At 41.3% G+C, this 11795-nt stretch overlaps 1 protein-coding gene across 11 annotated transcripts in view; it reads right to left on the bottom strand.

Moving 5' to 3' along the window:
- Positions 1-1368: 1368 nt before the first annotated feature.
- The window catches only part of Srpk2 (SRSF protein kinase 2), a 195857-nt gene continuing 185430 nt past the window's right edge, over positions 1369-11795 (bottom strand). For 9 of the 11 annotated variants that reach the window (XM_035451593.1, XM_027393411.2, XM_035451591.1 and 6 more), the window contains one exon: positions 2745-2929. In XM_035451593.1, the coding sequence (XP_035307484.1) occupies positions 2745-2929 (185 nt within the window). Of the gene's footprint in view, positions 2930-11795 lie in introns of all 11 variants that reach the window. The other 2 variants (XM_027393412.2, XM_027393414.2) reach the window with 1 other exon arrangement.

Here is an 11795-nt window from a genome sequence, read left to right as displayed (position 1 = left end):
AATAGCCCATTATTTTAAGTAACTCAGAATGAAAGCTCTGAAGAATATTAACTAAATACAATTCTTGATGGACATACTCTGTACCTAACTTTTAATTAATTAAAAGTGGGCGGGGGGGGGGGGGGGAGGCATGCCTAGGTAGGCAGATGTCTATGAGCTCAAGGCCAGCCAGGGTTCAAAGAAAGGAAAAAAGAAAAAAAAGAAAATACTTGAGCGTGTTTTAACAGTGAGAAAGCTCTACTTATTACCTTACCTGTCAATAAGCATTTACTGTTTAGGGAATACGAAAAAGCCAAGTAGCTCTCAACCTTAAAAGGATATTTCACTGGAACTCTAATGCCCACTTCTTCTTTGGAGAGTTCTGCCACTTTCCAGATTACCTACTTCTGAATCTGTTAAAGCCATATATGTTACCTACTACTTGTAATTTTCCATGAAGATTTCACAGGGTCTTTGAACTAAAAAGACTGAGTGGGTTACACTGTTCTGAATAACCAATGGTTCACGTTTAAGCTCGTATTTATTCTTTTCTCTCAAGTTTTTGACACAGGATCTCACTATGTAGCCTTGGCTGGTCTAGAATTTAGATAAACCCAACTCAGAAATCTACCTTGCCTCCCTGGGATTAAAGGCCTGCACCACAACACCCAACCTTTATATTTATTTTTTTAATCAGCGTGCTACCAAGAACCTGATATAACCAAATGGTACCCAATTACAAACATGTGTTCTTTCTAGAACTTGTATGCAAGCTAGTTAGGGTATCAATAGGAGAACCACCTTAAAATTAACATTCTAGCTTTTCTAACATGAGCTAAAACCACATTAGACAAATTTCATTCAAATAGTAAAAATTCTTTTAGACACAGGGAAGAATACATATACACTTTGTGGTTCTTATACAAATGTTTCTATGATGACCAACAACACTGTATAGCCACCATCTGTCATGGGATCTCCATGGAAACCCACAGTCTGATTAGAAAAAACTCAGCATGCATAGTTCATAAATGAGTAGAACCTTCTACCTCACAACCGTGCGTGATATATTAATGCTAACCCCTAAAGGGAGTATGTATCTTGTCCACTCAGAGTGAAAGATAAAGGGTAGGAGGAAAAAAACATTGCATTTATGATGAAACACTGATTTTTTAAAAAAAGGGACCACCCACACTGTAGATAATGAAGCTATCCTAAAGCCTCATTCCTAAAATCCATCCTGCCCTAAAACCACAAGTGATCACCTGGCAATAAGCTTTAATATATGTTCTGTGACTTCATCTGTATCTCCTTTAGCTTTGGTGACACTACTGAGAGCAAATGTATGTTGACTCTGTCACTTCAAATACAGGGCAATGACAAAGGCAATGTCTGGAAAAAAAAACCCCAAAACACTTTAATTTTTAAGACAAGTGCAAGCACCCCAAACAAAGGATTATTGTTACAACACTTGTTAGCTTTTCACAATCTAATTATTGCAAAGGCATATGGATAAATGTTAATGGACAAAGTCAAGAAAAACGAGGCACCTTAATGAATAAAAATGTTTTTAAAAAGGACATTCAATCCACTGACTTCTAAGAGGCTAATATACCTCTCTATGTTATATTCTAAAGTTGTATTGCCTACTAATGGTTTGTATCCTGGATTCTACAATTTATTTTAAGAAAATGCATAAACTAAAACTGTATGCGGCCTGCAAAGGGAAAATTTTCTCATTCATGAAAAAACAACGAAAAGGCAAGTAAACTGCTGTAGCAAGTAAAGCTGCTTATGGAAGGAACATGATCACTGTCACCTGTAAGCTGGGAGGAGTGTTCTGTTCACTGTGCTGCAAACTGTATAAGCCACACCTTGTGTTTTAGACAAACACCATCATGCTTTTCCAAAAATATATTATTTTCATTCCACACACTGAACATATTTCTCTTGTCCAATTTAATCTACATATTTAACTTATAGTGCTGATAGTAGGTTTTGGGCCATCACATTTTAAAGGGGAATGACTTCTTTAAAAGTAATTTTAAAAATATGCAAAATACAAATGGAACTGCTAGATTATAGTGTCAATTTCTGAGTGAGAAGCAAGTTTTCCTTCCTTTAAAGTGGCACCTAGACCAGAACCACTAGGACTGTTAATGGAATGAAAAGTTTGTGTGACTTCTTGAAGCAGTGGAACTCTGCAACATGCAATGTATGCTAAGAAGCACTCAGGAGGGGTAGCTTTGCTGAATGTGAACCCTTGTTCCCTATTTATGTAAATTAACAGTTACATACACTATAATACAGAATGATTTCCCTTTGCCAGAAGAAAATATTGTATATTTCCTCACTCTTTCTTGGTTCCAACTGATAATTTCTTAAGATTGTAAATTATATAATACTCAGCTAAAATATGTCTTCATAAATAGTTACAAAACCTGCCAACACACAAAGGGAAAGTACTTTTCGTTCAAAAAATGACATTTGAATGTCACACAACACAAGAAACAATGCTTAGGGACATGTTATTGTTTCCAGAAGAAAATGGCCAGTAAACTACTTAGCTGAAGACAGAGACTGCCCTTCCCCAGGATCATGGTGCCCAGGAAGCAAAGTGTCAAACAGTACCTCAAAGCAAAACAAAGGTCTGAGGGTAGAGCCAGCTCACTTGTGATCCTGTTAAAGAATGAGAGTCACTGTTTAGGTCCAAATGTACTGGGGAAACATTTGCTAGCTCAGAATGCTATATTTTGTAGAATCTGCTAAGAATTCAACCAAGGATGTCGAAGGCATTCGCCAGCTGAAGCTCGTTTTTCTGGAACCATCTCTAACATCGGGATCAGGAAATCTGTAAACTGTGCAGCGTCTTCTTGGGGCCAGCCATACTTTTCCACAAGTACATCAAAGAGGCTCCAGGGCTTCAGCTTGGTGATGTGCCGAAGTTCTCCTGCAGAGAAAGAAGCATGCAATCACAAAAACTCAGATTTGCACATCCCTGAACTAATTGGTCCAGACAGGCTTTTTTGCAGGCAATCTAACTCTCAAAACCATGGTAACAACGAAGGAAGCTGGCTCTCTTCCCCTAAGCACGTCTCATGAAAGAATTAATGATTCTGTCCAAGCAAGCTAGGTGGGTGTAAGCAGGCTAGATGATACGCATCAGCTGTGAGCTTGAGGGTGCTCAGAAAGAACGCCTGCATTTCCCCCAGCTGGAGCCACTCCCACTTCAGCTTGTGTGCTGGTGCCCTTTGTAAGCTTGCTTAGCAAAACCTGTATGATGCTTATCATTTGAAGGCCTTGTGATACTACATTTTACCATGCAAAGGGGAAGGGGGGAGTGCTCCTAGAACAAGACTAATCTATTTTGTCTGGTGGTACAGATGTCTTTTGAACTAGGTTGTCCAGTATAGCAGCCACTGGGCTAACAGGCACATACATGTACACAGTGTGACTAAAGAACATAGTAAGTCTTAATTTGTCTAAAGTTAAATAAACAGCCACAAGCAGCTAGTGGTGACCCAAAATAAATGGTATTCATCTCTACATATTGTTGTAAAATACATGACTTCAAGGACAATTTCTTATAAAACATGAAGTTAACAATTCTCAAATGTGTCACCCGTAGTATAAAAGTGTCACTACCTCCCAAAGCTCGGAAGTTCTGATACAACAGAAAAATTAACAGTAAGTAGCCTGTGGGCTAGAAAGGCCTTTTTAAAAGGGGGGAAAAAGAAAAGGACAAGTCCAACTGCCAGGTCACTTTCACTATGAACAACTCCCTTTCTGTGAGCTGGAAAACGTTCACCGGCTCTCCACTGTCGTGTATAAAGTGGCCTTCTTGGGCAGCCCTCAGAGTGGGCCCCTGTAAATCTCCTACACATCCAGGAACCATGCCAACTGACTGTGGTGTCTATACCGGGCCTGCAGCAACACTGTGTTAGGTGAGTGGAGCCCAGCCTTTGGGCCCTATCGGCTCGGCCGTGCCTCTCCTCTCTCACATGCTGCATGCACTGCTTCTCAAGCTCCCTAATGTGAGGTCACCTAATACCATTTCTCAGGTTTGTTCACGAACCATGAACAGTCTCACTGCTGCTTCCTAACTGTGCTTTTGCTGCTGTTATGAACCGCAATGTCAGCATCTGACATACAACGTGTCCAGCATGCACCCCACGGCTGAGAACCCACACAGACAACTTAGAAACACCCTGGCCACCCACTTTGAAACCCTGACAAAAAAGATAGCGTTCCTTATAAATGCAAAAAATAAATAAAAAAATTCAAGAATCACAGCTATCACACTCCCCACCCCTCACCCATGGTCCTTTCCTTTTTATACTCTCTTCAGTGGCCATTCTTAGCTCTCTACAGAATTATCACCATGCTGTACGCAGGATTCCAGAAAGAAAATTTGGGATGGTTCCTAGTTAAGGTGAGGTAACAAGCTGCTGACCTTAAGGAACAAAGGTAAGTCCTGCTTCGCTACTGGAGATCAGATCTCTAAATTTACTAAGGAAATGGATCTGTAATTTTACTCGTGGAAAAGGAAGGGCTTCAAATAAAAACAGTTTGTAAAAATCAGGTCCAAAGGCTAGTTAGATGGCTCAATGGGTAAGAGCTTGCTACTGAACAACCCAAGCTGATGATCCGAGTTTGACCACTGGGACTCATGAACAGAAAGGAGAGAAATGACTCCCACACTTGAGCTGTGGCACAGGACAACCACACATATCATACAGAAAATTTAAAAAATGTGGAAACAAATCTGAACAATCATTGAAGGTTAATCCCCCAAGCCCCTCAAAAGTCTAGCCCTAGGGACGCAATCAAGTAAGATCAGGGTTAAGATGGTGGCTAAGGGCCAAATAACTAAAACATATACATTCAACGAGTTTAATCTGCTTAACAAGAATCATCTGGTGTGATGCTATGTAATAAAAGTCCCAAAGCTATGCTCCATAGACAGTCACGGGACTGACATAAAAATACCAATTAACAAACGAAGGAGGATCTATGTGAGTTTGAGGCCAGCCTGGTGTACAGAGCAAGTGCCAGGACAGACTTCAAAGCCACACAGAGAAGCCCTGCCTCAAAAAACAAAACAAACCACACCAAAACAAACAAACAAAAAACACTGATGAACATGGAAAGCAGGTACATTAGAACTCAGCTGTCTAGGCAGGCAGCAAACACCTCCCAGGTACATTTTCAGTGGCTTAACCACAGAATGAAGACAGCTGTCCCTCCCCAACAGTTAAGACTGACTGAAGTTCACACATGACACTGAGGCACATTCTCTGGTAAAAGAAGAAACTTTCTTGACAATCTGTTTTATCATAAGTAAGTCTCCAGGTGAATGCAAATGCTGGCAAGCACTGTCTGCCAGAACAGAAGAACTCACCGAGGGTACCTACCAGCTTTTTCCTTTAAGGGAAACCAAACTTAGTACATTCATCTCTCTCCACACAGAATCCAATAGTATTCCAATCTCCTAAATAACACAGCACAGCATTTGCACATAACTTCCACACACCACAAAGTCACACACAGTCCATTGTCATATATTTTTATTTTCTTTTTTTAGACAGGGTTCTCACTATGTAGCCGAGACTGAGCTTGAATTGGCAATATTCTGGTTTCCATATCCTCAATGATGGATTAGAGATCTGCATTACTGCACACACCACTCCCCTCTACACTCTAACTCTGAACACAATGCAAATAGATTCTACTCATTGGGGACAGGGACAAAGAAAACAGTACATAACATTTTCTTTTTAAATAAATGTAGTTCTGCTTTGTTGCTGACTGAATTATTGGATATGGAACAAGAGAAACTAAAAGTTGCACTATGTCACTGAGAAAAGCACACAGTAGGGACAGGAGCATCTCCAAGTTATACATCACTAGTTCAAAATCTGAAACTCTGAGCACCATCATGATAAAGAAAATTACACACTGGATCTCATGTAACAAGAGGCATTCATATGTACAACTAACTGTTCATGAAATAGAAATGAGTTTCATGTTTGCTTGTGTCCCATCATCAAGATCAACTTATCTATGTAAATATTCCAAAATCTGAGGAAATCAGGAATCCACAACACTTTCAGTCCCAAGCATTTTGGACAAGGGATACTCTCCTTGTATAATAGAAATTACTTCAAAGTTATAGTAATCTCACTGCTTTGGTCATACAACTTTGAAATGAGTACCAAAACACTTCTTAAAACCTACAACCAGAGCTAGAGAAACTCAGCAGTTAAGAGCACTCATTGCTCTTGTAGAGGATCCAGGTTCAGTTCTGAGTATCCACACGGTGGCTCACAACTATCTGTAACTGCAATTCCAGGGTACCTGAACGGCACCAGGCACACATATGGTGCACATAAATCCATGCAAGAAAAAAAACACTCACACAGAAAAGTCTTAACAACAACAAACAAAACCACCTACAATCATCTGCACAGCCTACAGTAAATGTTGTTAAACCATCCACACACATACCCATCCACACGCATACCCATCTTCTACTGTCTCAGTGCCCTTTGTCCTCCTTTTGCCAGGGAAGACTGTGTGAGCAAGAGGAGGGTACTAGAGTGGCCACACTTGAACTTCTCTAGGATTTTTTGTCTATTTGTTTTCTTTCTGCTCTTAGTTGTTTCTGAGTCAACCTAACACAGAAAGCTTCAAGGGATGACTATGTCCATTCTCCCAGAGTCACTCTTTAGGTTCCTAAAGTTTTGTGATATCCACACTCTGTGCAGATATAAAATTGTAATGACAGGAAAATCTTTTGAGTCTTTAAAAACCTGAAACCCAGAAAGCTGAGCAAAATAGTGCCAGCATGAAACTTGTCAGCTCCTGCACGCTGGAGTCTACAGCCTGTGCTCCTCACGGTTCTCACAGGTCAGCCTACTTCTCAGGGATCCCTGGAAGCTAAGTTAAAAACATATTCGAGTTTCAGTTCAAATATTTAAAGATACGAATATGAGGTAGACTAATAACACCCCTATTAGAGTGTGAGATCAGCCTGAGATGCTTACAGGAAATCCTTGTGGTGGTATATTTCTTAAAAAATTCACCTCCCGCCAGGCGTTGGTGGCGCATGCCTTTAATCCCAACACTCGGGAGGCAGAGGCAGGCGGATCTCTCTGTGACTTCGAGTCCAGCCTGGTCTCCACAGCGAGTGCCAGGAGATAGACTCCAAAGCTACCCAGAGAAACTCTGTCTCAAAAAAACCAAAAAAAAAAAAAAAAAAAAAAAAAACCAAAAAAAAAAAAAAAACCAAAAAAAAAAAAAAAATTCACCTCCCTCCCTCCCTATCAGTGATAGGATGGTGGTCCCGACATCAAGATGTGTATTGTTGCATGGAAACTTCTTTGCTGCACTTCTGACCTATTCAGTTGAATTTCATTAAGTCTTTAAAAAAATTTTTTTAACATTGTTTTCTTCTGTGTATGAATGTTTTGCTCGAATGCATGTCTGTGCACCACTTGTGTGCCTGGAGCTCACGGAGGCCGAAAGAGGGCATTGAATTCTCTGGAACCTGAATTTCAGACAGTTGTTAGCCACCATGTGGGTGCTGAGAATTAAACCCAGGTCCTCTACAAAAGCATTCAGCGCTCTTACCTGCTGAGTCATCTTTCTAGCCCCTTTATTACATCTGCAGCATGTGTAAATATCGGGGTGTGTGTGTGTGTGTGTGTGTGTGTGTGTGTGTGTGTGTGTGTGTGTGTGTGTGTGTGTGTGTGTGTGTGTGTGAACACATGTGCCATACAGGAGTAGGTACAACAGTAGGTATTCTCCTTAACCTGAGTCCTGAGGTCAACCTCAGGCCATCTGGCTTGGGGTGGGGGGTGGGAGGGTTGACAGACAGGTTTTACCTGGTGAGAAATCTGGTAGGCCCTGAATTTAATGAAGTTAAGATTGATATACATCTGTGCACAGCACAGTCCGATGATCCCAATGTACTTGGTGCCCTATGTGAGAATAAGTTTAGGTAACCTATCCCCCTTTGATGAATCCATTTCTGACACAATGAATTCACTAAAACAGTGGCTATAGATGGTCAAGAGAACACAGCCTAGAGACCGAGGACAACTGATTTACTCACCAATCCCCAGGAGTTTGCCACTCACTTCTAGGGAACAAATAAGGAACAAAATCCAGAGTGGTGCTGATTACTACTGGGACACATCTTAACAGTACTCTCCTCCCGTCTTCATTTTGAGAAAGTATTTCACTATGTAGCCCAGGCTGGCCTTCAATTCGAAGTGACTCTCCAACCTCACTACTGTATGTCACACTGAGCAAATTCTAGTTTCTTAATGGTATCAATGGGTAATGTCCACACCCAAGAAAATAACCAGCAAATTAATGTGATGTTGAGTAACCACATTCCTTGTCCCAAAATCCAGTTCAGTTTTTAACCTCTGGCCAAGGAGTAATTCAAACTAGTACTGGTTGTAACTTCTACAATCAGAATAAGAAAGACACTAGGCAGCTGCATCTGATGCTTGATTTTAAAATGGAATGGATAGAAATTGTACATTGGACATAGTGATATATGCCTTCAATTCTAACCCTTGGGAGACACAGGGAGGTGGAACTTCATGAGTTTGAGGCTAGCTGGGTCTACAAAGCCTATTATTTAAAACCAAAACAAAATGATGTCCTCATTCTCACAGACACACTTTGATGACAAGTCTTCACTCCTCCTACTATTGCTGTACATCTGTCCATGTCCAAACGTTTTCTAATTGCCATAGCAATTACAACCAACCAACCAACCAACCAACCAACCACCACAAAAGGAGGCCGGAAAACCAAACTCCTGGTCTTCTTAAGGGATTTCTGGCCTCATTACAAAGTCTCTCATGTCCAAAAGAAGGGAAAAGCATTCTAGTTACCACAGTAACACCAAATCACAACGGTTTTGGTCTCCCGTTAAAAAGAATGTTAAGAATGTACCACAGCATGGTGGTACAAACCTATAATCCCATCATTTGAGAGATTGAGGCTGGAGGATCAAGAGTTAAAAACAAGGAACCACAGATATGTTTCAGTGGTTATGAGCACTTGTTACTCTTACAGAGGACCCAGGTTTGATTTCTAGTACTCATATGGCATCTTATAACCATCCATAACTCCAAGTGGCTCTGATGCTCTCTTCTTACTTCCCTGTACACAAGGCACACATGTGCATATACAGGCAGGCAAAACACTGCATAAAATATACACAAAATAAATAAGTCTTAAAAAGGAGACCAGTGAAACTGTTTTCATAATCTGAGACAGACAGAGGGTGGGAACATAGAATACACTAGCTTTCTTTTTGTAAATCACTTTCAAACAAGTGGCTCAAAAAAAAAAAAACCCAAGCACTTAATTCCTAAAGAACAAGTGCTAAAGATGGTTGTAGACACACCATGCCCACAAATGTCCTGGGAGCAGGGCCATACATGTGAAATGTGCCCATAGTAAACAAAGCCACAGGACAAGCACATCTCCTGGGAATCATGCAGCTCATCATTTACCAACTGTCCTTTGAGGTGAGCTCTTCCAAATGAGTATGAAGATGTGCCATGGCTGCTGTTAGTTCTAGAAGGCATTCAATAGATACCGAATGAATGCCTTACAGTTCCAGACCAGCTACAAACCCTAAGGAGCCTAAGAGCACAGCTGGGCATGGTGACGCATGCCTATGGTTGCAGCCTGTGGAATACGCCTTTATATTGTGTGAATCTATGTCACAGCGACTGGTTTAATAAACAAGCTAACTGGCCAATAGCTGAACAGCATACAGCTAGGTGAGAAAGCCAAACCAAGAATGATGGGAAGGGGAAGGGCAGAGTCAGAGAAGTGGCCAGTCAGAGGCAGAGGGAACAGGAGATGAACATGCCATGTTAATAAAGGAACTGCCATGTGGCAGAGTATACATAGGAATATGGGCTAACTAGAAAAGAGGTAGTTAGAAATAAGCCTGAGCTATTGTCCAAGGATTTATAATTTATATAAGCCACTGTGTGGTAATTTGGAAGCAGTTTCCAGGACAGGAAAACTCTGCCTACAGGGAAGGCTGAGGCTAGAGGATCAGGAAATCAAAAAAAAAAAAAAAAAAGAAAGAAAGAGTGTGTGTGTGTGTGTGTGTGTGTGTGTGTGTGTGTGTGTCTGGGGTGGGGGTGGGGGAGCTAGAGAGATGACTCAGTAGTTAAAGAACACTGGTGGCTGCTCTTCCAAAGTTCAGTTCTCAATACCCATGTGTCAGGGCCCATAAAAATGGTTTCCCTTGGCCGGGTGTTGGTGGCACACGCCTTTAATCCCAGCACTCGGGAGGCAGAGGCAGGCATATCTCTGTGAGTTCAAGGCCAGCCTGGTCTCCAGAGCGACTGCCAGGATAGGCTCCAAAGCTACACAGAGAAACCCTGTCTCGAAAAAGCAAAAAAAAAAAAAAAAAAAAAAAAAAGATGGTTTCCCTTCATCTTGGCTTAAGGTCAGAGAGTTCAAAACTATCCTTACTCTTCCAAGGTTAAAGTCATAAGAACTAAAAGTCTAAGGCATGGCTACTGTAGGATATTTGGTCTTGGTCTTATCGAAATAACAGGGGACTTGATCTAAGGTGTGATTACTCAACCCTTAAGGCCAGATAATGAGATTTAGTTTAAGGAGTGGTTACTAAATGTTTGGAGAACTAAGGAAGAAAGTCTGTTTCTTCTTTGTATATTAATAAAGAAGTCTTTTGCCATTTTCTCCTTTTTGGTTGGGGTGTATTAGAATGTTGAAGAATAAACTTGGGGCATTCGGTATTCTCTGGATTGCCCTCCTGACTCTATTCTGTGTCTCTGTCTTTTCCTTAGTGTATTTACCTGCCTTTTCTCAAGCCACACTCTCCCTCTCAGGCACGAACTAGGCAAGTTGGCTAGATCCCACTGAAGACCCACAAAGGCGGATTACTACAGACTGATGCCACAATGTGGGGCTACTAAGCTACTAGGCTAATACACACACACACACACACACACACACACACACACACACACACACACACACGGCAGCTTACAACTATAACTCCAGTTCCAAGATATCTGATGCTTCTATAGGCACCATGTACATATGTGATGTACATACTGTAAGCAAAACACAAACACACACAAAATAACTAAATGAGAAAGAGAAGGGAGGGAGGGAGAGGAGGGAGGGAGGAACCAGTGAGATGGTTGGCTTAAGAGGTAAAAAGGTTTGCTGAATTTGGTCCCCAGGAATCACATTATTAAAAGGAGAGAAGAAACTGCAAAGGTGTCTTCTGATGTCCCCAATAAGTAAATAAGGAAATAGAATTTAAAGAGAAAGATGAGGAGTGGGAGAATGGTAGGGGAGTTACAATGTAACAACTTAGACTGGACTTTCCATGTCCTACTCAAGCTGAGAGAGAGTGTGGGTGCGTGTGAGAGTGTGTGAGTGTAAGTGTGTGTGTGTGTGTGTGTGTGTGTGTGTGTGTGTGTGTGTGTACACATGTTCATAGGGGGTGAATGGAAGGGCTAGAGGACAACCAAGGGTGCTGTTCCTTAGGAGCTCTTATCTTCTTTTGAGTCCATTCTCTTGGGGCCTGGGGCTTGACATTGTTAGTCTGGCTGGCTAGATCCCCAGGGCTCTAAAGTGCAGTGTTCCTGGTACCTAGATTACACATGCACACACTAACACATCTGACTTTTTTATGTAAGTAGTAGGATTGAGCTCAGTTCCTCAAGCTTGTACAGCAAACACTTCACCAACTAGATTTCTCCCCAGTCCTCAAGTAAACTTTCTTTAAAGAA

The sequence above is a fragment of the Cricetulus griseus genome (assembly GCF_003668045.3).
Source record: "Cricetulus griseus strain 17A/GY chromosome 1 unlocalized genomic scaffold, alternate assembly CriGri-PICRH-1.0 chr1_0, whole genome shotgun sequence".
Classification (NCBI taxonomy): Eukaryota; Metazoa; Chordata; class Mammalia; order Rodentia; family Cricetidae; genus Cricetulus; species Cricetulus griseus.
Note: the sequence above shows the minus strand (reverse complement) of the source record. Positions and strands in the feature narration are given on the sequence as shown.